General features: G+C 45.4%; 1 protein-coding gene across 1 annotated transcript; it reads right to left on the bottom strand.

The window, feature by feature from the left end:
- Nucleotides 1–5,688: 5,688 nt before the first annotated feature.
- Nucleotides 5,689–26,317, bottom strand: mrgbp (MRG/MORF4L binding protein). The gene is made up of 5 exons (XM_072244626.1): nt 26,132–26,317; nt 19,346–19,467; nt 14,615–14,696; nt 13,654–13,728; nt 5,689–6,263 (listed from the first exon to the last, which is right to left on the bottom strand). Exons 1-5 carry the CDS (start codon nt 26,250–26,252, stop codon nt 6,091–6,093), a joined length of 573 nt encoding a protein of 190 aa, XP_072100727.1. The 5' UTR covers nt 26,253–26,317; the 3' UTR covers nt 5,689–6,090.

Raw genomic sequence — 26,317 nt, 5'->3', positions numbered from 1 at the left:
CATGACATGACTTGATGGGGGTGTATAAGATGACCAGAGACTTTTTCCCAGGGTGGGAATGGCTAGTACCGGGGGCATAATTTTAAGGTAATTGGAGGGACATAAAGCGGGGGGTATCAGAGCTAAGTTCTTTACAGAGAATGGTGGGTGTGTGCAACACCCTGCCGGGGGGGGGGGGGGGGAGGTGGTTACAGACAGATACACTGGGGACATTTAAGAGACTCTGAGATAGCCACACAGATAAAAGAAAAATGGAGGGTTATGTAGAAAGGAAGGGTTAGATTGATCTTAGAGTAGGTTAAAAGGTCGGCACAGCATTGTAGGCTGACGATTCTGTACTGTGCTGTAATGTTCTATCTAGCAGCCTGTCTGAGGGTGGGAGTCTGTGCATTGAGCAAGAGTTGCGCCATTAAAGAAATTTGTATTTATAGACCTTCCTTACAACTCCAGGATGTTCCAATGTGTTTTTCTGCCAATGAGTTGCTTTGGAAGAATAGTCAATGTGGCAAGATGGGAGCAAAGTACTTCCTAGTGGTACACTGAAAGATCCCACAAGCAGTGACGATCCCACAAGCCTGTTGGAGGGAAGGTTTTGGCTAGCACACCCTCACTCCCATTTGTGGGCAAGTAAGACCCCAACGCCAGCAGATCCTTTCTTACATAAGGGGTCCTAAACTGTTCTCAGTACTCCAAGTGTGGTCTGACCAATGCCTTATGATGCTTCAGTATTACATGCTTGCTCTTATGATAATGATCCTGAACTGTCTGCACACTCCCAGGTTACTGAATAGTGACAAGCAGAGTTTATGAAAAAAGCCAGCAGTGGGGAGGGTCGCTGAAATCTCACTGCAGCCTGGTTCCTCCTGATGTTCAAAACTGATGAATGGGCCATGGAATGTGTCTGGCTTATGAGAACAGGAACACAGAGGCACTGTCAGTGTAGACAAGAGACTGCAAAGTAGAAGTTTTATTGGTGCAGAGTATAGGACAGTAGATTGAAGTACAGCAGAGAGGGAGATAGGTTACAGATGGCTTTGCCTCTGAACTGAGCCAACACCCTCACACCACACCATCATCTCATTCAGCTGGGGGACATTCCTTTTCAACAAGGATCGAAGGTGTAGTTACCGGCAGCTCAAAGGGCAGCACTCTTGAGTCAGAGGTCTGTCCCAGACTCCAGTATGACACAAAAGAGACTGCAGCAGTTTGACCTGGGCTGTTTTAAAGTGGGAAGGTGAGCTCTGCCATACTTTTCATAAAGCTAAAGTTATTTCTGTATAAAGCCTGTGTTGTCTCAAAAAATGCATTTAAATCTTGGACAACACTACTAATTGACAGAAGGAAATTTAACTAATTTTCCCATAACTATTCATTGTAGTCCTTCATAGAAACATAGAAAACCTACAGCACAATACAGGCCCATTGGCCCGCAAAGCTGTGCCGAACATGTCCCTACCTTAGAACTACCTAGGCTTACCTGTAGCCCTCTATTCTTCGAAGCTCCATGTATCTATCCAGGAGTCTCTTAAAAGACCCTATTACTTCCGCCTCCACCAACGTCACCAGCAGCCCATTCCACACACTCACCACTCTCTGCGTAAAAAAACTTACCTCTGACATCTCCTCTGTACCTACTTCCAAGCACCCTTAAAACTATGCCCTCTCGTGCTAGCCATTTCAGCCCTAGGGAAAAGCCTCTGACTATCCACACGATCAAAGCCTCTCATTATCTTGTACACCTCTATCAGGTCACCTCTCATCCTCCATCGCTCCAAGGAGAAAAGGCCGAGTTCACTCAACCTATTCTCGTAAGACATGCTCCCCAATCCAGGCAACGACCCTGTAAATCTCCTCTGCACCCTTTCTATGGTTTCCAAGTCCTTCCTGTAGTGAGGTGAGCAGAACTGAGCACAGTACTCCAAGTGGGGTCTGACCAGGGTCCTATATAGCTGCAACATTACCTCTCGGTTTTTAAACTCAATCCCACGATTGATGAAGGCTAATGCACTGTGTGCCTTCTTAACCAGAGTCAACCTGTGCAGCAGCTTTGAGTGTCCTATGGACTCAGACCCCAAGATCCCACTGATCCTCCACACTGCCAAGAGTCTTGCCATTAATGCTATATTCTGCCACCATATTTGACCTACCAAAATGAACCACCTCAGACTTATCTGGGTTGAACTCCATCTGCCACTTCTCAGCCCAGTTTTGCATTCTATCAATGTCCCGCTGTAACCTCTGACAGCCCTCCACACTATCCACAACACCCCCAACCTTTGTGTCATCAGCAAATTTACTAACCCATCCCTCCATTTCCTCATCCAGGTCATTTATAAAGATCACAAAGAGTAGGGGTTCAAGAACAGATCCCTGAGGCACACCACTGGTCACCGGCCTCCATGCAGAATATGACCCATCTACAACCACTCTTTGCCTTCTGTGGGCAAGCTAGTTCTGGATCCACAAAGCAATGTCCCCTTGGATCCCATGCCTCCTTACTTTCTCAATTAGCCCTACATGGGGTACCTTGTCAAATGCCTTGCTGAAATCCATATACAGTACATCAACTGCTCTACCATCATCAATGTGTTTAGTCACATCCTCAAAAAATTCAATCAGGTTCATAAGGCACGAGCTGCCCTTGTCAAAGCCATGCTGACTATTCCTAATCATATTATACCTCTCCAAATGTTCAAAAATTGTGCCTCTCAGGATCTTCTCCATCAACTTAACAGCCACTGAAGTAAGACTCACTGGTCTATAATTTCCTGGGCTATCTCTACTCCCTTTCTTGAATAAGGGAACAACATCCGCAACCCTCCAATCCTCTGGAACCTGTCCCGTCCCCATTGGTGATGCAAAAATCATCGCCAGATGCTCAGCAATCTCCTCCCTCGCTTCCTACAGTAGCCTGGGGTACATCTCATCTGGTCCTGGTGACTTATCCAACTTGATGCTCTCCAGAAGCTTCAGCACATCCTCTTCATCGATATCTACATGCTTAAGCTTTTCAGTCTGCTGCAAGTCATCCCTACAATCACCAAAATCCTTTTCCGTAGTGAATACTGAAGCAAAAGTATTCATTAAGTACCTCTGCCATCCTCTCCGGTTCCATACACACTTTTCTACTGTCATGTTTGATTGGTCCTATTCTCTCACATCTTATCCTCTTGCTCTTCACATACTTGTAGAATGCCTTGGGGTTTTCTTTAATCCTGTCCGCCAAGGCCTTCTCATGGTCCCTTCTGGCTCTCCTACTTTCATTCTTAAATTCCTTCCAGCTAGGCTTATAATCTTCTAGATCTCTATCAAGAGGACTACAACCCTGTTGTTGGATTTGGAGGCTTGCATGCTTCAATGATCCAGTCAGGGTCACCCAAGCCAAACAGGTCAAAAGTCAGACTAAGAGTGGTTCCGATTTGGGGATTTAGCTCAGAGTTAATAACCGTAACTGGTCAAACAAAACTGTTATGTAAACAGCTTCTACTGAGTGCAATGGTATTCTTGAGTCTCCATCCAAGACTTGCATGACTAACAGTAGTGAAAAACTGAGACGAAGCTTCTGACATAATGAAGGAAGACTTGAACACCATCAGGGACGGAGGACCTTCATTGCTGCCCTAGATGCCAGTGGCTTAACAAGCAGTAAGTAATTCATTGTAGTCTTTAAGCTGTGAAATGGCTGAAATATGGTTAGATCATTTCAGTTAATTGATCCAAGGTAGACAGGTGGCAGATTCATCAAGGCAAGAGATTCCTCTCCAGCACAGGGTGAGGATTTGGAGACGTAAAACTGTAATGCTCCCACGCACATAGCCTTCATTGCCACACAGCTGTAATTTTCTTTTGCATAATGTTTTATTAAAGTGCCGTGCAGTTTTCAGGTCGTGTAAAAACTTCCTGCTCAGAGCAATGGCTGGTCTGTACAGCTGTAAAAAACAATTAGAGGGGACATTGATTGCAGTAGTCAGCTTTCAAAATAACATTTTTCTGTTCAGGCAATTGTAGATTCAGCTAAGAATCCTTAATAGGAATGTTACAGGGAGAAGGTGGAACAGGGGAATAAATCAGCCATGATGGAATGGTGGAGCAGACTCTATGAGCTGACTGGCCCAATTCTGCTCCTATGATCTTGATCTCCAAGGTCCAGTGCTGAGCAAGTGCCCCACTGAGGGACAGTCACTTTATCAGAGGTACCATACCAAAGGAATATTTCACTGCATGTTTTGACGTACATGTGATATACATATCTGTATCAGAACTTGCCCTTCCAGTTTGCTGTTCAACGTCACCAGTCCACTGTGGTTTGAAATAGATTTCAGGACAAGTGAAATGGGAAGTAGCTGTATGTAAGACCATTGTTTGAGTGCGCTCCACCAATAGGTATGGTAAAATAAATACCTTGTGTGGACAATGCGGTAGTGTAGTGGTTAGCACAATTGCTTTACAGCACTAACAATCATCAACCAGGTCTCAATTCCCAAAGTAGTTCTGTAAGGAGTCTGGATGTTCTCACCGTGGCTGCATGGGTTTCCTCCTGTAGTCCAAAGACGTACGGGTTAGGGTCAGTGAGTTGTGGGCATGCTATGTTGGCACTTGTGAGCTGCCCCCAGCTCATCCTTGGTAGTTTGAAATGATACAAACAATGCATTTCACTGTATGTTCAGATGTACATGACAAATAACTTTCTAATCTTTAAAATCACTAACCATCGATGAAATCTGCATCAGTGCAGGATGTAGACTCTACACATTAACTCTGGTTCCACGGTGAAACACCAGGACTTGAACTGTCTTGAGTTGTATTCCAGGAGGTGAAATGTTAACAGCACTGGTGCATATGGGTTATGAAGAGAAAATGGTATTGTTTCCAGATACAATGACTATGTTTATGAGGTATTTAGACAGAGGCTGAGCCTGGATGGAGCCAGGACAAATAGGTACAAGAACAGTTTCTTTCCATATGCCATCAGTCTTTATGAACACTTGAATTTTAGTCTATTATAAACCAAGTCCACCTGTACATACACAGGTGTACCTCATTGTATATAGTTCACGGTTATTTGCACTATTGTTTTGTTTGCTTTTTTATTCTGTACAGCGAGAGCTCAGGGAAACCGGCATCAAATTCCCTGTATGTATCCACATACTTGGTGATAATAAAGGATTCTGATTCTGATTCTGAAATGGGATTAGCAGAGATGGGACACAAGATTAACATCGGGACAATGGGCCAAACAGCCTGTTTCTGTATTGGGCCTGTATGTGATGGAGTTCGGGGGAGGGAAGATCTCATCGAAACCTATGCAACACTGAAAGGATAGAGTGGGTGCGGAGAGGATGTTTTCATTAGCGAGAGAGTCGTGTGCCAGAGGGCATGGTCTCAGAACAGCAGGACATCCATTGGGAATGGAGATGGGGAGGAATTTCTTTAGCCAGAGGGTGGTGAATCTGTAGAATTCATTACCACGCGCAGCGGAGAGGCCAAGTCATTGGGTATATTTAAAGCTGAGGTTTGTGGGTTCTTGATTAGTAAGGGCGTCAAAGGTTACAGGGAGAAGGCGGGAGAATGGGGTTGAGAAAAGTCAGACATGACTAAACGGTAGAGCAGACTTGACAGGCTGAATGGCCTAATTCTGCTTATGATCTATAATTCTAAGTGAATTTCACATGGACATTCCCAGCCAGATATCACCAACCTGGTTTTAATTAGAAATTATTTTTAAAAAACCACACACAAATACATTCACAACTAGAAGTGAAGAGACAACTAAACAAGTACAATAGGCCAAAATGGAAACACCTTCCCTCAATCTCCCCCCATCCCCATGGGTCCAGCACAGTTCCAGAAATTTGGGAATGTCCGCCAGAAGGCATTGAACATCACATCTGATGGCCTGGACGGGTGGAGTGCAACAGAATGGGGGCTGAAGAATTGAACAAAGATCTGACAGATTAACAAAGCCACCTTTGAGAGACAATGGGGCATCTGCCCCGTGGCTGGCCTGCTGGGGTTACAGACCTCGTGGTCACTGTCCCTCCTTTCCTCAGTCTTGCTGCTGGACAGCTGGAGATTCCAATCCTGCGGATCTCACACCCGCCTGCGCTTGGCACCGCTGGGGCTCGCTGGATTACTGTTCACACTCAGGAGGCTGGCTGTGGATCGGTTTCTCTTCCGCTTGTCGATCACTTCCTTGGTTCCTGCCTCGCCTGCCATGGACATCTTCTCTTTCACCATCAGCTTCTCTGCCACCTTGGCGTTACCTATGTGGGGGAGAAAGAGTCTCAACAGATCACTAGTAAAGTGGGAAGGAATTCTCAGAGCTGACCTCGGGTTCAGGCATCACAGCAGAGAACCAGACGCTGAATCCAGCCACACATTGGTTTGGCTCCAGTCTCCAACTGGACTTCCCCACCTCCCCACTTTACACACTCCCACCCTGAGCTCTGCACTATAGGCACTCATGGTTCGACAGAAGACTCCATTATTAAAGATGCTGTTTCAGGGTACTTGGAGACACATGATAAAACAGGTCAAAGTCAGCATAAGCCAAAGAAATAACAGGCAAGTTGGACAAAGGAGAGTCAGTGGATGTTGTTCACTTGATTTTCAGAAGGTGCTGCACATGAAGCTGCTTAACAAGCTACGAGCTCATGGTATCACAGGAAAGGTACTAGCAGGGATGGAAGATTCATAGGCAGGAGACAAAGAAGTTTCCTGCCAGGGTTGGTGTTGGGACCGCTTCTTTTCATGTTACATAGCAACGATTTGGATGAGGAATCGATGGTGTTGTGGCCAAATCTGCAATAGATAATAGGTGCAGAAGGCTATTTGGCCCCTCGAGCCAGCACCGCCATTCACTGTGATCATGGCGGATCATCCACAATCAATATCCAGTTCCTGCCTTATCCCCATAACCTTTGATTCCGCTATCTTTAAGAGCTCTATCCATCTCTTTCTTGAAAGCATCCAGAGACTTGGCCTCCACAGCCTTCTGGGGCAGAGCATTCCACATATCCACCACTCTCTGGGTGAAAAAGTTTTTCCTCACCTCCATTCTAAATGGCCTACCCCTTATTCTTAAACTGTGGCCTCTGGTTCTGGACTTGCCCATCAGCGGGAACATGCTTCCTGCCTCCAGCGTGCCCAATCCCTTAATAATCTTATATGTTTCAATAAGATCCCCTCTCAGCCTTCAAAATTCCAGAGTATACAAGCCCAGTCGCTCCAATCTTTCAACATATGACAGTCCCGCCATCCCGGGAATTAACCTTGTGAACCTATGCTGCACTCAATAGCAAGAATGTCCTTCCTCAAATTCGGAGACCAAAACTGCACACAGTACTCCAAGTGTGGTCTCACCAGGGCCCTGTACAGCTGCAGAAGGACCTCTTTACTCTTATACTCAATTCCCCTTGTTATGAAGGCCAGCATGCCATTAGCTTTCTTCACTGCCTGCTGTACTTGCATGCTTATTTTCAGTGACTGATGTACAAGAACACCTAGATCTTGTTGTACTTCCCCTTTCCCTAACTTGACTCCATTTAGATAATAATCTGTCTTCCTGTTCTTACCACCAAAGTGGATAACCTCACATTTATCCACATTAAACTGCATCTGCCTACTCACCCAGCCTGTCCAAGTCACCCTGCATTCTCATAACATCCTCCTCAAATTTCACACTGCCACCCAGTTTTGTGTCATCGGCAAATTTGCTAACGTTATTTTTAATTCCCTCATCTAAATCATTAATATATACTGTAAACAGCATTGAACCCTGCGGTACCCCACTGGTCACCACCTGCCATTCCGAAAGGGACCCGTTAATCACTACTCTTTGTTTTCTGTCAGCCAGCCGATTTTCAATCCATGTCAGTACTCTGCCCCCAATACCATGTGCCCTAATTTTGCCTACTAATCTCCTATGTGGGACTTTATCAAAGGCTTTCTGAAAGTCCAGGTGCACTACATCCACTGGCTCTCCCTTGTCCATTTTCATAGTTACATCCTCAAAAAATTCCAGAAGATTAGTCAAGCACGATTTCCCCTTCATAAATCTATGCTGACTCGGACCAATCCTGTTACTGCTATCCAGATGTGTCGTAATTTCACCTTTTATAATTGACTCCAGCATCTTTCCCACCACCGACATCAGGCTAACCGGTCTATAATTCCTTGTTTTCTCTCTTCCTCCCTTCTTGAAGAGAGGGACAACATTAGCCACCCTCCAATCCACAGGAACTGATCCTGAATCTGTAGAATATTGGAAAATGATTATCAATGCGTCCACGATTTCTAAAGCCACCTCCTTAAGTACCCTGGGATGCAGACCATCAGGTCCCGGGGACATATCAGCCTTCAGACCCAACAGCCTATCCAACACCATTTCCTGCCTAATATAAATTTCCTTCAGTTCATCCATTACCCTAGGTCCTTTGGCCACTATTATATCTGGGAGATTGTTCGTGTCTTCCCTAGTGAAGACAGATCCAAAGTACCTGTTCAACTCGTCTGCCATTTCCTTGTTACCCATAATAAATTCACCCGATCCTGTCTTCAAGGGCCCAGTTTTGGTCTTAACTATTTTTTGCAGACAATACGAAGATGGGAGGAGGAGCAGGTAGTGTTAAGGAAGGAGGACTGAGACAGATTGGGAAAATGGACAAAGTGACAGATGGCATATAGTGTAGGGAAGTGTATGGCCATGCAGTTTTGGTATAAAGAATAAAGGTGTATACTTTTTTTTTATATAAACATGGAGAAAATTTAAAAATCAGAGGTACAAAGGGACTTTGGAATCCTTGTGCAGGATTTCCTAAGTGTGCAATGTTAGCATTCATTTCCAGAGGACTAGAATATAAGAGCAGGGATGTGATGCTGAGGCTTTATAAGGCATTGGTCAGATCACACTTGGAGTACTGAGAGCAGTTTTCTGCCCCTTATCCAAAAAAGAATGTGCTTGCATTGAAGGTCTAGTGGTTCATGAGAATCATCTCAGAAAGAAAAGGTTAATGTATGACGAGTGTTTGATGGCTCAGGGCCAGTACTCACTGGAGTTTAGAAGAATGAGGGGGAATCTCACTGAATCTTACCAAATATTGAAAGGCCAAGATAGAGTGGATGTGGAGAGTGTAGGACCAGAGGGCACAGTCTCGGAATAGGGGGATGTCCATTTAGAGCAGAGATTGGGAGGAACTTCTTTAGCTAGAGGGTGATGAATCTGTGGAATTCGTTGTCACGGATGGTTGTGAAGGCCAAGTCACTAGGTATATTTAAAGCAGAGGTTGACAGGTTCTTGGCTAGCCAGGCCATCAAAGGCTACAGGAGAAGGCAGAAGAGTGGGGGTTGAGAGGGATAATTTATCAGCCATGATGGAATGACGAAGCAGATTCGATGGGCAGAATGGCCTAATTCTGCTCCTATGTCTTAAGATCTCCTGGGGTCTTGAAGGCAAAATCAATGAGAACAGCTGTAGCAAGGAGTGCTGCAGAGTCAGGAGTGAGGTGTTCAAGCAAAGAACCATCTACCAGCTCAGGTGCAGTTACAAGCTCACCCGTGTTTCACTCAGTGTCCAAGATGACATGTATTCCCTAACCAACTTCACCCGATCCAGAACACAACACATTCTCTAGATGCCGGAAATCCAGAGCAACACACAAAAAAAATGCTAGACGAACGTGGAACTATGATGTTGTGACCATTACAGAGACCTGATTGTGAGAGAGACAGGAATGAGTGCTTAATGTCCCAAGGTTTTGATGTTTTAGAAAGGATAGAGAGTGAGGTGTGGGGGGGGGGGGAGTTGCATTACTAATCAGGAACCTTATCACAACTGCACTCAGAGGGGACATAAAGCAAGGCTTATCCACGGAGTCTATATGGGTAGAACGGAAAAACAGGAAGGGTGGAATCACTCTGATGGGATTGTACTACAGATCCTCCCAAATGGCCACTGGGACATTGAGGAAAAGATACATGATTAAGATATAAAAATAATAGGATTGTTGTTATGGGGGACTTCAAGTTACCTAATATAAACTGGGACCTTGTGAATACAAGAGATTTAGATAGGGCAGAGTTTGTTACGTGCATAGGTGCATCTGGGAGGGTTTATTAAATCATTACATTTTATTAATTTGTATTACATTAAATTAATTACATTTTATTTTATATAACATTTGTCTTTACTTATGATTTTTAATTGTCTTTTTATGACTATATTGATTTACCTTTACAATCTATGTATAGCACTTTCAGCCTGCATCATAATACATTGGTGCCAGAAAGTTTGTGAACCCTGTAGAATTTTCTCTATTTCTGCATAAATTTGACCTAAAATATGATTGGATCTTCATGCAAGTCTTAAAACTTGATAAAGAGAACCCAATTAAATAAAAAACATCATACCTGCTCATTTATTTATTAGGAAAAATGATCCAATATTATGTGTATTTGTTGGAAAAAGTATGTTAACCTTTGCTTTCAGTAACAGGTACAGCGATAACTTCAGCCAAACGTTTCCAGTAACTGTTGATCAGTCCTGCACATCAGCTTGGAGGAACTTTAGGCCATTCGTCCTTACAAAACTGCTTCAGCTCTGGGATGCTGGCAGGCTTCCTTGCACGAACTGCTTCCACAACATTGCTATAGGATTAAGGTCAGGACTTTGACTCGGCCATTCCAAAACATGAATTTTCTTCTTTTTAAACCATGCTGTTGTCGACTTACTCTTGTCTTTCAGATCGTCTTGTTGCATTATCCAACTTCTATTAAGCTTCAGGTGATGGACAGCTACCCTAACATTCTCCTGTCTAAATACAAATTTGAATTAATTGTTCTCTCAACAATTGCAAGTTGTCCAGGCCCTGAGGCAACAGAGCAGCCCCAAACCATGATGCTTCTTCCACCATGCTTTGCAGCTGGGATGAGGTTCTGGTGTTGGTGTGCAGTGTCCTTTTTCCTCCAAAAAGTTCAACTCTTGTCTCATCTGTCCACAGGACTTTTGTCCCAGAAGTGTTGTGGAACATGCATGTGGTCTTTTGCAAACTTGAGACGCGCGGAAATGTTTTTTTTTTGGATAGCAGTGGTTTCTCCATGGTGTCCTTCCATGAACACCATTCTTGTTCAGTGTTTTTCTTGTAGCAGACACATGAACAGAGACTTTAGCAATATCTAGAGATTTCTACACGTCTTTTGCTGTTACCCTCAGGTTCTTTATCACCTCTTTCAGCATTGCACATTGGGCTCTTGGTCTGATTTTTGCAGGATGCCCACTCCTAGGCAGAGTTGCAACAATTTCCTCTGTTTGTAGACAATTTCTCTTACTGTGGAGTGATGAACACACAGGTTTTTAGAAATGCTTTTGTAGCCTTTTCCATCTTCATGTATCTCGATAATTCTTCCTCTAAGGCCCTCTGAAAGTTGTTTTGATTGAAGCATGGTGCACATAAACAGATCTTTCTTGAGAAGAGCAGGCTGACTTTGTGTTTCTTTTTTAATAGGCAGGGCACCTCTACAACCCACACCTCCAATCTCATCATCTCATTGATTGGAACACTTGACTCCAAATAGCTTTTGTAGAAGGTTCACATACTTTTTCCAACAAATACATGTAATATTGGATAGTTTTTCATCAATAAATATATGAACAAGTATAATGTTTGTTATTTATTTAATTGAGTTCTCTTTATCTAGTTTTAGGACAATGTGAAGATCTGATCACATTTATGCAGAAATAGAGAAAATTCTACAGTCAAGAAGAAAAAGGGAAAGTATGTAAAACTTAGGAAGCTAGAATCAATGAGAGCCTTTGAGGATTATAAAGAAGCCAGAAAAAGAACCCAAAGAGGGAATTAGGAAATCAAGAGGAGCCATGAAAAGTCCTTGGCAAGTAGGATTAAGGTGAATCCCAAAGCATTTTATACATACATCAAGAGCAAATGGGTAACTGGGGAGAAGGCAGGAACACTCAAGGATAAAGGGGGGACCATTTACTTGGATGCAGAGAATGTGAGCAAGGTCCTTAATGAGTACTTTATGTCAGGATTTTGTGTGGTGCGGTCTCTACCAAAGGAGGTGTAAGGCACTCCTTCCCTCTGCTAGCCTTCAGGTCACCCTGGGCAAGGTGAAGCACCTGCTTAGCTCCCCGATCAGAGTCACGTGTAGCCATGGGAGCAGCTGGTGCAGATTACAAGTCCTGGTTATGTGACCACTGACACCAGGCAGACAGTCTCTGAAGGGTATTGATAATGGCAAACCGCTTCTGTAGAATTTGTCAGGAACAATCATAGTCATAGACCATGTTCGACCATGGCACACAATGATGATGACAACGACAACATCAGTCTTTATCAAGGAGAAGGATGTGGAGAATAGGGATATGCAAGGGCAGTTCGAGGTAGTGTTGGGTCTCTTAAAGAGCACTGAGGTGCAAAGTCCCCAAGTCCTGATAGGATATACCCCAGGTTATTGATAGGCAAGAGAAAAGATCTTTGGGGTCTGTGCCAATATCTTTGTGTCCTCCCTAGCCCCAGGATAGATACCCGAGGACTGGCAAGTAGCTAATGCTGTTCCATTATTCAAGAAGGGAACTAGGGATAATCCTGGAAACTAATCCAGGTGAGTATCATGTCAGTGGTAAGGAAGTTATTGGACAGAATTCTTAGGGATAGAATTTCTGAGCATTTGGAAACCATGGCCTAATTAGGGCGAGCAAGCATGGATTTGTGTGGGACAAGCTGAGTTTTACTAAATTAGTTTTTTTGGTGAGGTGACAAGGTTTGTCCATCGAAGTCAAAGGGTAGTGATCGAAGAGACACTGTAATTAGTGATGTTCCGTAGGAACCTGCACTGGGACCTCTGCTGTTTGTGACGTATATAAAAGACCTGGATGTGTGGGTTAATAGGTTTGCAGATGATACAAAGGTTGGCGGTGTTGTGGATAGTGTAGAAGACTGACAAACAGTACAGTTGCAGATACTGGTGAAGAAATGGCAGAGGGACCGGGCCAAATGCAAGGAGACAGTACACTGTCATGGGCAAGATCCTTAGCAGTGTTGATGAGCAGCGGGACATTGGAATCCAAGTTCACAGCTCCCTGAGAGTGACTACACAGGTTGATAGGGTGCTGAAGATGGCTTATGCCATGCTTGTTTTTATTAGTTGAAGCAATGAGTTCAAAGTTATGTTGCAGCTTTATAAAGCTCTAGTTAGGCCACATCTGGAGTACTGCATACAGTTCTGATTGCCCCATTGTAGGAAGGATGTCGAGGCTCCAGAAGAGGGATGCTGCCTGGATTAGAGAGCACCTTTTTCCCAGGGTTGAAATGTCTAATACCAGAGGGCATGCAATTAAGGTGAGAGGGGGTAATTTCAAAGGGGAGGTGAGGGGCACGTTTTTTTACCACGCAGATTGGTGGGTGCCTGGAATGTGCTGACTAGGGTGGTGGTCAAGGCAGAAACATTAGAGACTTTGAAGAGTCACTTAGGTAGGCACATGGATGTGAGGGAAATGGAAAGATATGGACATTGTGTAGTCAGAAGAGAGAAGATTAGTTAGCTATTTGATTACTAATTTAATTGGTTCGGCATAACGTTGTGGACCGAAGAGCCTGCTGTGTGCTGTACTGTAGTAGGGGGATTCCATGCACACACCTTCCTCAGTCACTGCCAGCTCCGGCAACTCCTCCTTCAGCTCGGCCTTCAGCTCCTCCTCTGCCCCAGCCTTGCCTGTGGTGGAAGAGTATCAAAGGTTACACAGGGGACTCACCCGACCCCAAGCCCACTGGTCAGAGAGACTGCAAGGCCAGTGAGTGACTGGACCCCTGGGGAACAGGCCACAACCGGGTCCAGAGACACTTTATTGCCTTACTGGGACAAGCTGGGTCACAGGCAGACAGGGTGGTAAATGTGGTCCTCGGTCAGGGAATTGAGTGCAGGTGAAGCCAAGGCTGGAGGACTTTAGTTTATCTGGAGATACTGCACGGGAACAGGCTTCTCTGCCCCCAATGAACTCGCTCTGCCCAATTACCCCCCATGTGACCAATTACCCTGCCAACCTGTACATCTTTGGAAGGTGGGAGGAAACCTGCGCCGTCGCGGGGAGAGCGTATAAACTCACGCGGTCGCAGGGAGAGCGTATAAACTCACGCGGTCGCAGGGAGAGCGTACAAACCCGCGCGGTCGCGGGAAGAGCGTACAAACTCGCGCGGTCGCGGGGAGAGCATACAAACCCGTGCGGTCACCTGGAGAACGTACAAACCCGCGTGGTCACCTGAAGAACGTACAAACCCGCGCAGTCGCGGGGAGAGCGTACAAACTCTTTACAGTGATGGGAATTGACGCAGAGTTGCTGGCGCTGTAAACTGTTACGCTGAGCCACTTAGATTGCATACAGTTCTGATCACTCTGTTATAGGAAAGGCATTATTAAGGGCAGAGAGTACTGCCAGGACTTGAACAACCTTAGATGTCTGCAAGGCAGAGGGAGGCAGAGTACAGATTCTCACTGAGGAAGGTTACAAGTGAAAATGTGTAGATGCGGTTACAATAAGGGATTGGATAAGACAGCGGGCACAACCTCCCCCTCCGGCGCCTGCGCAATCACAGCTCCACACCTTCCTTCACCTCGTGGATGATGTCTTCAGGTAGAACAAAATTCCGCTCACCGTTTGGAAAAGGCAGGATTTCTGACTCGTGCTGGAAAACAAGGAAGAGTTAGGGGACTCTGGACACATTAACAATTCCCCGGACTTAGAACGCTGAAAGAATGGTGCACAGAGTTTGATTTGCCATGGGGGGGCAGGGGGGAATAAAGTGGAAAGCAGTGGGTTTAAGCAGCCAGCCTCAGAGATGCACAGGGAATGTAGGATGTGAGTGGCAGACTGTGGGACTGTGGAGGAGGTGGGGTCCGAGGGTGAGAGAAAACCAAAATGAGGTGTATATAATTGAAGGGCCTCCAATACATATTTATTGATGTACATTGGAGGATGTGACTAGAAAAACGATGGACAATCCAGGACAACAACGAAGTGTCAGCAATGTGTAGGTGGAGTTTATTGTCCAGCAGCGTTTTGTTTCACAAACAAGAGAAAATCTGCAGATGCTGGAAATCAGAGCAACACACACAAAATACCATAGGAACTCAGCAGGGCAGGCAGCGTCTATGGAAAAATGTACAGACAAAGTTTTGGGCCAAACCCCTTCCAATTTATTCGAGTGACAGTGTGTCTAAATATTTGAAACACCTGAATTTTCCAAATTACATAAAACAAAAAACCTCTCCAACCTGAATTGAATTGAAATTCAAAGTTCATGTTCCAATAAGTGCTCCTACTGAGATACAATATGGCCAGGCAGCTCCGTAACGTAGTGGTTGGAGTAACACTTTACAGAGCCAACGACTCTGGTTCAATTCTGCCTCTGCCTGTGAAGAGTTGTACGTTCTCCCCATAACCGCATGGGTTTCCTCTGGGTGCTCTGGTTTCCTTCCACATTCCAAAGACGTATGGGTTAGAAGGTTAATTGGTCACTGTAACGTTGGGACAAAAGGGCTCTAAATAAAGTAAGATGCCAGGTTTAAATAAACAAAAAAATCTGCATACGCTGGAAATCCAAAGCAACACACAAAATGGTGGAGGAACTGGAAAGGGGGCAGAAGCCAGAATGAGGTGGTGGGAGAAGGGGAAGCTTGAAGATGAAGGTGAAACCAGGTGAGGGGAAGGTAGGCGGTTGAGCAAGGCCCTTTCTAGTCCTGATTAAAGGTCTCCGCCTGAAACATCGACCGTTTACTTGCTCTCCGAGATGCGGCCTGACCTGCACAGTGGATATGATCAGCTTGAAGGAGTACACACCAAACTTACACTGTTAAATGGGAACCAGTGGACAATGGACTTCGCCACAATAGCACCCGTTCACCTGGAGATCAGTGATGGTTGTGTGTAGGCTGCGGTAGCGAATAGATCTGAGATTGTGACTATGTCCCGTTATTGCACCAGGTTGACGTGGTGCAATGGGCTGAGATTACCAGGGCTTTGCCTGGCCTGAGAAAAGCAAACAGTATCTAGAGAAATTGGGAAGACCGTTTATCTTATTTGCACTGGTTGAAGTTGCAGCATCTGCAGATTTTCTCGTCATTTACAGAGCGCCTCCTTTCGTATTACAAACAGGAAGCTACAGTCATGTGTGGTTGTCTAGAGGTACTGCGCGTCATCAGATTCTCCACCGTAAGACTCAAGAGCAGAAACTGGCCATTCAGCCCATCGAGTCTGCTCTGCCATTCCATCATGGCTGCTTTATTATCCCTCAACCCCATTCTCTTGCCTTCTCCTTGTAACCTTTGACTCCAAATGATCAAGAACACATCAACCTCTTTAAATACACCCAATGATACAGCCACTTGTGGCAATGAATTCTGCAGATTCACCATCAATGGATGTGTGCCTGGTTTCTTCAGCTGCTGAGAATTTCAGAGAGAACTTTACATACTCTCACTGCCTTGGAATTGTTATCGTCAAACGCCACCTCAATTTCATCCAAACTCTTGATCCTGAGATTTTGTGGGGACCATGGTCCGGGATTTCGGATGCTGTGTACCTGCTGTTTTAGAGCTGATTAAGCGGTCTGTGTATTTAAGCCTGTGTTTTAAACTAGTGTCAGGGAAAGTGATAAAGATACCTTATTATGGACACAAGGTTTGGTGCGAGTCAAAGAGAATATCCACAAATAACACTCATGTTTTGAGCAGGCTAGATGTCTGAATTCCTGATGAAGAGTTACTCAGAATACTGAGTTCTGTAAAAGTTTTGGGGAAAGTTACACTGATTGAGCAGCATTTTGACCAATCGGTTGGTAAGGATGTCATGTTAGTCCAAGCTAGCAGTGATGTGAATTAATTCACACTACCTGATAGGCTGGGAGATCCTGGAGAGGCGAGAACATGGGCAGTCCCTTTTTTTTTTAAAAGAGGAGGAGGGAATGTAGCTGAGGGTGAAGACTTTAACGACAAGTTGTTGTTCCTGTGAAGTGAGGGAAAAGAGTTGTCTGATGTGAAAGGTCTAACGGGTCCTTCAGCAGTTGATTTAAATTCTGAGCTAGTTTCAGCAATTACATCACTGGTTGATAAATTAAGCAGCCAAAGTTACTGTGGGCTGGGGGTGTTCTCTGGAGTCAAGCCTCCACCCGATGGGAAAGAAGACCATGAGGCTTGGGCTGAGCAGACGTCTCAGTTACGGATGAATGGCAGAGCTCAGATAATATGAGAAAACAGAGCCTGGTAGGGAAATTAAAGGGTCCAGCAGCTGATAGAGTGAGGCTCCTAAAGGCAGAAAACCCAACTGCCCCCACTTTTCCTGCGGGGTTAGTGTCCGGTTTTCAGGGAAACAGTCTCCCGGTTTGAAGATGTTGACATCAAAGTAATTCTGGTGACTCACTGATACCCACGAAATGGAACTGAGAAGTTGTTGGAACGGGAAGATGTCTTTTCTACTGATGAGTCTGATGCTGGCTGCTCCAAGAGGACTTGCCACATTATTCAAGTAAATGAGGACACCCCTGAGAGAGGTCTCACCGGTTCGCACCCATGGAGGTTGAAGACGTTCAGCAGCATCTGCTTAAACTGAAGGAAGCCAAGTTCAGTAATGGGCAGGGGAACCTGAGCCACCGGAAGGTACAAGTGGTAGACAGGGGGAGGCATCCTCCCGTGGACAGGAAAGGTCACAAGGAGTGGCTGAAGATGAGATAAGGACATCTGAGACAGTCAGGAAACCCTTAGCTCAGCTGGCAGAGGATGCACCTGGGAAACAGTTATGTCCATTCCCATGGTGAGATGTGCTACTTCCATTTACAAATGGATTGGGGTCCTGAAGTCACGAAATTCACTTGAATACTGTGTTATTAATAATGGTTTAATAAATTACAAAGTCATGAGGACATGACTATTTTTGGTGGGTGGGAGGGCAGAATGCCCTGGTTAAGATTTATACTGCTATGTTGTAGGTATTTCATTTCAGCAGTTTTCTGTAAAAGCAGTGTGTCCTGCTGCTACAATGTTTTGGTTTCGGCTAAGATAAGAGCCCTGTTGTTCCACTTAGTAATGTTATGTCAGCCAATGAGGATGGTGAATCGGGCGAAAGATGTAGCGAGAGTGGGGCAGAGGAAGTTTTTGGCAACGGACAGTGTGTTTCGTGTTTTTTGGCGGGAGCTGCTGAGAAGACAGGAAGGAAGATGGCTGCGAGCGTCCCTGTGGCACGGTGCTATGTGTGGCTCTACATACGAGGAAGGGCCAATACTCCCGACAGATGCAAACACGAGGAAATCTGCAGATGCTGGAAATTCAAGCAACACACACAAAAATTGCTGGTGGAATGCAGCATTTTTTGTGTGTGTTACTCCCCAGAGAGCCCGTTTGAGATGGATTTTGAGCAAAGTTTGGAATGTGGTGTGCTTCCACGCAGACTGTGGGTCCAGCACATGAATAACAAAACAACTCCAGGATGATCTCCAACTTTCTGTGCACATTTAACTGTAATGGGCCCTTTTTTTTCCTCTTCACTGCTAACTGTTTGATAAAGCTGGAATTGGTAAATATACTTTCTTTATAATTTAATACGGTGTACAATCTGTTATTTCTTGCTGACCAACAATTGTGTATAGGCAGTATTTTTGCAGTATTCGCTCAAATCAAGGTTTCTATAATCAGAACATCACAATGTTCCTGTTTGGTTGAACCCCAATTCATACCGACCCTAGACATACATTGTTTACGAACGGTGGCCTCTCACCACCAGGTCCCGTGGCCATGAGCAGAGGCTGCTAATGAGCCAAGTTTGCATACGAGCCTGGTGGGGCGGGGGGGGTGACATGTGAATTAGAATAAGTTTCCTAGTTTATTAGTTGTGAGAATTCTGATTGGCTGTAGAGCCCAGCTGACGATGACAAGATTGATAACAACCAACCATGGGCAAAAGTGGGAGGTGATTGGCCCTTTGATCATGGTTATATTTCATTTAGAGATACAGCAAGGTAACAAGTCCTCAGCCCATTAACCTACCAACTTACGAGTCTTTGGAAAGTGTGAGGAAACCAATGCGGTCACGGAGAGCATATACAAACTCCTTGCAGACAGCAGAGGGAATTAAGCCTGGGATGCATCACACTGACCATTACACTACTGTGTCACCCTTAACTTATTTCACCACCAAGTTCAAAAAGTTCCAGAAGGCCTTGTGGGCGACTGAGAAGGAACCTCCTGGTCTGGAGAGGCAGGTAGTGACATCAGTGTGAGGGAGCAGACTTCTCCCCGAGGCAAGAGCCCAATCCAAGAGCAAATCTGGGGACCAGCAACATACCAGTGCTTGCATGTCGTACATGACGTTGAGGTGCTCCCAAACTATCTTGGAGGAGATTTGGCGGCCGATATTCTGGCTGAATTTGTCCCGGATACAGATCATGTGGAAGTGTCGGTTAACCCCTGCGGACAAACAGAGAGGGTATTTATTCACCATTACTCTGCTTGTTAGTATGGTACAGGAGCCTGAAAACACTCAATGTTTCAGGAACAGCTTCTTCCCCTCCACCATCAGATTTCTGAACGCTTTGAAGTTCAAACTACATTTATTATCAAAGTATGTACCCTACACACAACCTTGAGATTCGCCTCCTCACAAACAACCACAAGACAAAGAAACACAACAGAACCCGTTAAAAAGACTATCAAACAGCCAATGTGCAGAAGAGAAACAAAGTGTCCAAACAACAAAAGCAGGCTAACAACTGAAGCTCACGAGTGGGTCCAGAGGGGAGAAGCCAGCCAGCTGCAGGCCACAGCCTTGATTCATTGCAGAGATGAGTAAACCTTGAGGAGAGTGAGCTGAACACCTATTTGTCCCAGACACCCTGAAGTGAGAGGTACAGAAGGGGGTTTCTGTGGCAACAGGCGAGATTTAAGGATGGTGTGTTGCCTCCCTGGTGCCGGGATCCAAGATGTCACAGACCGATTGCAGGGAATCCTCAAGAGTGAAGGTGAACATCCGGAAGTGGTGGTGCGTGTCAGCACAAATGACGTGGGGAAGAAGAGGAAAGACATTCTACAGCGCGACTTCAGAGAACTCGGAAGAAGGCTGAAAAGCAGGACTTCCAGTGTGGTTATCTCCGGTTTGCTTCCAGTTCCTCGTGCTGGAGAGGGCAGGAACAGGGAGATAATGGATCTGAATGCGTGGCTGAGGAACTGGTGCAGGAATCAAGGATTTACATTCTTGGACCACTGGAGTATGTTTCGGGGTAAGGATGAATTGTACAAAAGGGACGGGTTGCACCTTAATAAGCGGGGCACCAGCATTCTGACAGCCAGGTTTGCCTCTGCAACACAGGTGTGTTTAAACTAAGTAGTGCGGGGGAGGGGACAATCTGGAAACATAAGGATGGAGTTAAAGGGAAAGTGAGAATAAGAAAAGTTAAGAAAGACAACAGAATCAACAGAGCAGAAAGCTCAAGAAGGGATCGTACAGTACGGCCAAGTGAAATAGGAATTGATATGGGAGGTGAGGGGAGTAATGAATTAAAAGTATTATGTATGAATGCACGGAGTATAAGAAATAAAGTAGATGAACTTGAGGCTCAGTTGGAAATTGGCAAGTATGATGTTGTGGGAATAACAGAGACATGGCTTCAAGTGGACAGGGCCTGGGAAATGAATATTCAAGGCTATACGTCCTATTGAAAGGACAGACTGATGGGCAGAGGGGGTGGGGTGGCTCTGTTGGTGAGGAATGATATTCAGTCCCTTGCAAGGGGGGACATAGAATCAGGAGACGTGGAGTCAGTATGGATAGAACTGAGAAATTCTAAGGGTAGAAAGACCCTAACGGGAGTTATCTACAGGCCCCCAAACAGTAGTATGGATGTAGGGTGTAAGTTGAATCAAGAGTTAAAATTGGCATGTAGCAAAGGTAATGCTACAGTTGTTATGGGGGATTTCAACATATAGGTAGACTGGAGGAATCAGGTTGGTACTGGACCCCAAGAGAGGGAGTTTGCGGAGTCCCTCCGAGATGGATTCTTAGAACAGCTTGTACTGGAGCCTACCAGAGAGAAGGCAATTCTAAATTTAGTGTTGTGCAATAAACCAGATTTGATCAGGGACCTCAAGGTAAAGAAGCCATTAGGAGGCAGTGACCATAATATGTTAAGTTTTAATCTACAAATTGAGAGGGAGAAGGGAAAATCAGAAGTGTCAGTATTACAGTTGAACAAAGGGAACTATGGAGCTATGAGGGAGGAGCTGGCCAAGGTTCAATGGAACAATACCCTAGCAGGGATGACAGTGGAACAACAATGGCACGTATTTCTGGGAATAATGCAGAAGGTGCAGGATCAGTTCATTCCAAAGAGAAAGAAAAATCCTAAGGGGAGTAAGGGGAGGCCGTGGTGACAAGGGAAGTAAAGGACAGTATAAAGATAAAAAAGAAGTATAACATAGCAAAGATGAGTGGGAAGCCAGAGGATTGGAAAACTTTTAAAGAGCAACAGAAGATAACTAAAAAGGCAATATGCGGAGAAAAATGAGGTACGAAGGTAAACTAGCCAAGAACATAAAGGAGGATAGTAAAAGCTTCTTCAGGTATGTGAAAAGGAAAAAAATAGTTAAGACCAAAATTGGGCCCTTGAAGACAGAAAAGGATGAATTTATTATTAAGGAAATGGCAGACGAGTTGAACAGGTACTTTGGATCTGTCTTCACTAGGGAAGACACAAACAATCTCCCAGATGTAATAGTGGTCAAAGGACCTAGTGTAATGGATGAATTGAAGGAAATTTATATTAGGCAGGAAATGGTGTTGGATAGGCTGTTGGGTCTGAAGGCTGATAAGTATCCGGGACCTGATGGTCTGCATCCCAGGGTACTTAAGGAGGTTGCTTTAGAAATCGTGGACGCATTGGTAATCACTTTCCAATGTTCTGTAGATTCAGGATCAGTTCCTGTGGATTGGGGGGTGGCTAATGTTGTCCCTCTCTTCAAGAAGGGAGGAAGAGAGGAAACAGGGAATTATAGACCGGTTAGCCTGACGTCTGCAGTGGGAAAAATGCTGGAGTCAATTATAAAAGATGAAATTATGACACATCTGGATAGCAGTAACAGGATCGGTCCGAGTCAGCATGGATTTACGAAGGGGAAAGCGTGCTTGACTAATCTTCTGGAATTTTTTGAGAATGTAACTATGAAAATGGACAAAGGAGAGCCAGTGGATGTAGTGTACCTGGACTTTCAGAAAGCCTTTGATAAAGTCCCACATAGGAGATTAGTAGGCAAAATTAGGGCACATGGTATTGGGGACAGAGTACTGACATGGATTGAAAATTGGCTGGCTGACAGGAAACAAAGAGTAGCGATTAACAGGTCCCTTTTGGAATGGCAGCTAATGACCAGTGGGGTACCGCAGGGTTCAGTGCTGGGACCGCAGCTGTTTACGATATATATTAATGATTTAGATGAAGGGGTTAAAAGTAACATTAGCAAATTTGCAGATGACACAAAGCTGGGTGGCAGTGTGAAATTTGAGGAGGATGTTATGAGAATGCAGGGTAACTTGGACAGGCTGGGTGAGTGGGCAGATGCAGTTTAATGTGGATAAATGTGAGGTTATCCATTTTGGTGGTAAGAACAGGAAGGCAGATTATTATCTAAATGGAGTCAAGTTAGGAAAAGGGGAAGCACAACGAGATCTAGGTGTTCTTGTACATCAGTCACTGAAAGCAAGCATGCAAGTACAGCAGGCAGTGAAGAAAGCTAATGGCATGCTGGCCTTCATAACAAGGGGAATTGAGTACAAGAGCAAAGAGGTCCTTTTGCAGCTGTACAGGGCCCTGGTGAGACCACACCTGGAGTATTGTGTGCAGTTTTGGTCTCCAAATTTGAGGAAGGACATTCTTGCTATTGAGGGAGTGCAGCGTAGGTTCACAAGGTTAATTCCTGGGATGGCGGGACTGTCATATGTTGAAAGATTGGAGCGACTGGGCTTGTATACTCTGGACTTTAGAAGGATGAGAGGGGATCTGATTGAAACATATAAGATTATTAAGGGATTGGACACGCTGGAGGCAGGAAGCATGTTCCCGCGGATGGGCGAGTCCAGAACCAGAGGGCACAGTTTAAGAATAAGGGGTAGGCCATTTAGAATGGAGTTGAGGAAAAACTTTTTCACCCAGAGAGTGGTGGATATGTAGAATGCTCTGCCCCAGAAGGCTGTGGAGGCCAAATCTCTGGATGTTTTTAAGAAAAAGATGGATAGAGCTCTTAAAGATAGCAGAATCAGAGGTTATGGGGATAAGGCAGGAACTGGATACGGATTGTGGATGATCAGCCATAATCACAGTGAATGGCGGTGCTGGCTCGAGGGGCCGAATGGCCTACTCCTGCACGTATTGTCTATTGTTTACAACTTGGCCCAGATTAAATCGTCCATCCTCGGTTGCTCCTTGCTCTTCAACTTGGGTCCAGCTGCTTCAATTTGGTGTGGCACTTAAATCAGTCAAAGCCAGAGTCAATGCGTGCTCTCGGACCTGGGCACAATCTCATTACTTTGCACCATTTATTTTTATACATGCTCATTTCCACTTACAGCATTTTTATGTATTGTTTTACCACTGCCACAAAAGAAATTTCACCGCCAACAGTGGGTCAGTGATTCTGAAACAAGTCAGGAAGGTCATGCTGGCCTTGACAGAGAGACTTTGCCCCCGGCTCCCTGAAGTGGTATCTGAGGAGGCAATGTCCCTCCTTCTGTAACACTGGGTAAACCATGCTGAAAAAAGGGTTCCACATTGGAGTGCCAGTGGTGGCTGGGTGGTGGGGACGGGGGAAGAGACAGAATTGTTGACTGAGACATCAGGAAATGTTGATTTGGAGAGTAAGGTCACTGGCCTACAAGTCTGCTCTGCCATTTAATGAGAACATGGTTGATCTGACTGTTCATTATTGATTTGGTTTATTATTGTCACACGTACCAGGATGCAGTGGAAACCTTGTCGTGCATACTGTTCATACAGATCATACAGTGCATTCCGCCCAGGCAGTTCAGATTGGCAACATCTTCTCCACAATCTCCTTCAGCACCACAAGGCATTGTGCTTAGCCCCCAGCTCCACACTGATGACTGTGAGGCCAAGCACAGCTTCAGTGTCATATTTAAGTTTGCTGAGAACACCACTGTCAATGGCCGAATCAACATACAAGAGGGAGAGTGAGAATCTGGCTGAGTAGTGTCACAACAACCTCTCTCTCAATGTCAGTGAGACAGAGGAGGTGATTATAGACTTGAGGAGGAGGAAACTGGACGGCCATGAGCCAGTCCCCAGTGGAGGGTCAGCAACTTTAAATTCCTCAGTGTTATCCTTTCAGAGGACCTGCCTGGGCCCGGCACAACGCAATTACAAAGAAAGCCCAGCAATGCCTTTACTTTCTTCGAGGTTTGCAAAGATTTGGCATGTCATCTAAAACTCTGACAAACTTCTATAGATGCAGAGTGGAGAGTGTATCGATTGGGTGCATCATAGCCTGGTATGGAAACACCAATGCCCCAAATGGAAAATCCTACAAAAAGTAGTGGATACAGCCCAGTCCATCACATGTAAAAACCCTCCCCACTATTGAGCACGTCTACATGGAATGTTGTCACAGGAAAGCAGCATCCATCAAGGACCCCCACCATCCCACCCACACTCTCTTCTCACCCCTGCCATCAGGAAAGAGGTACAGGAGCCTCAGGACTCACACCACCAGGTTCAGGAACAGTTATTACCCCTCAACCATCAGGCTCTTGCACCTAAAGGGATATCTTCACTCATTCTAACAGCAAACTGATTCCACAACTCACTTTCAAGAACTTTATAACTCAAGTTCTTGACTTTTTAATTATTGTTTTGTATGTGCACAATTTCCACTGCAGTTGTTTGCCCATAGTCTTTCATTGATTCTACTGTCTATTTTTGTATTTACTATGAATGCTTGCAAGAAAATGAATCTCAGGGTTGTATACAGAGAAATTTACTTTGAGCTACAATAAGGTTACAATATAATAAATAACAATGCGGAATAAAGTGTAAAAATCTAGCAAAAAAGTGCAGTGCGGGTAAAAGATAAAGCACAGATCATAATGAGGTAAATTTTTAGGCCAAGAGTCCGTCTTGTTGCACAAGAGTCTGATGACAGTTCATGGCCTCATGAAGTTTTGGGACAAGAGCAAAGTTGACAAGGCTGGTATTTAGTGTGGTTCCTGAACCCCTCTCCAGACTGAAGCAGTGAGCCCATCCACACACTAAGGGCTGCAGTCCTTGTGTAGAAGGTGAGCACCCCACCCAGTGTTGACTGGGAGGGATTTACACCCACAAACTAGGGTGTGCACAGCTGGGGGCGGGGGAGCCTGTAGGTGCTGGTGCTCACAGCTACTGCTCAGGTATCTGCTGGTGGGTAAAGCTCTGGAGCATTCTGGGGAGAAATGTGTACAAGGAGGACACTTTGTGTTCGGTACACACCACAGTGCGTGTGTCTGTGTGAGAGAATGTCTCTCTCTCTGTCTCCGGTCCTGTTCACTTGCAAGTCAATTAGTCCACCCCAGGACATCGGTGAAGACGATGATGACACCAGGGAGTGCCAACAGTAGGCATATTTGAGAATATTTGTGCTTCGCACCAGATCTGGCTGCTGGGAGCCATGGTCCACATCGTGCGCTGGAGACTGAAAGTTGTGCACGGGAACAAGACCCAGGAGTAGAATTAGGCCGTTTGGGAGTCTGTTCTGTTATTCCATCATGACTGCTTAATTCCTCTCAATCCCATTCTGTCTTCTGCCTGACATCCTGACTAATCAAGAACCTACCAACCTCCGCTTTAAATATACCGAGTGAAACATCTCAAATCCGCTGATGGAGGGAGGATATTCCCCCGAGCCGGGGCTCCCAACCTGACCCCTCGGTTAAAGGCAGGGGTCCATAGCATAAACAAGTTAGGTAACCCAGTCCCCAGTCTGACCCCTCGCTGTCACATCCAGTCGGTGTGGGAGAGGGGAGAGGCCTTGGCTAGCGCAGAGAGGCAGAAGAGGAAGAAGGGCCTAAGCCTCCCGTTCATCGCCTCAGACTCACCTACGGGCTTGTGACCTAGCATGGCGTGAAAGAGGCAGACCTCGACCTCGGGAGTCCACGACACCGACTCCTCCTCACGCTCCTTCTCCCCCGGACCCGCCGCCACCTGAACCTCGGCCATTGCCGCCGGGATCCAACGATGGCGGCACAGCCGCGGTCCTCCTTACTCCCGCCAGGAATACCATC

The sequence above is a fragment of the Mobula birostris genome, chromosome 2, assembly GCF_030028105.1.
Source record: "Mobula birostris isolate sMobBir1 chromosome 2, sMobBir1.hap1, whole genome shotgun sequence".
Classification (NCBI taxonomy): Eukaryota; Metazoa; Chordata; class Chondrichthyes; order Myliobatiformes; family Myliobatidae; genus Mobula; species Mobula birostris.
This window is presented reverse-complemented; position numbering and strand designations above follow the sequence as displayed.

Coding starts and splice junctions, on each gene's coding strand:
- mrgbp (XM_072244626.1), bottom strand. CDS start 26,252: ATGGCCGAGGTTCAGGTGGCGGCGGGTCCGGGGGAGAAGGAGCGTGAG. Junction 19,468..26,131: donor GCTAGGTCACAAGCCCGTAG/GTGAGTCTGAGG, acceptor GTTTGTCCGCAG/GGGTTAACCGACACTTCCAC. Junction 13,729..14,614: donor CATCCACGAGGTGAAGGAAG/GTGTGGAGCTGT, acceptor CTTCCACCACAG/GCAAGGCTGGGGCAGAGGAG.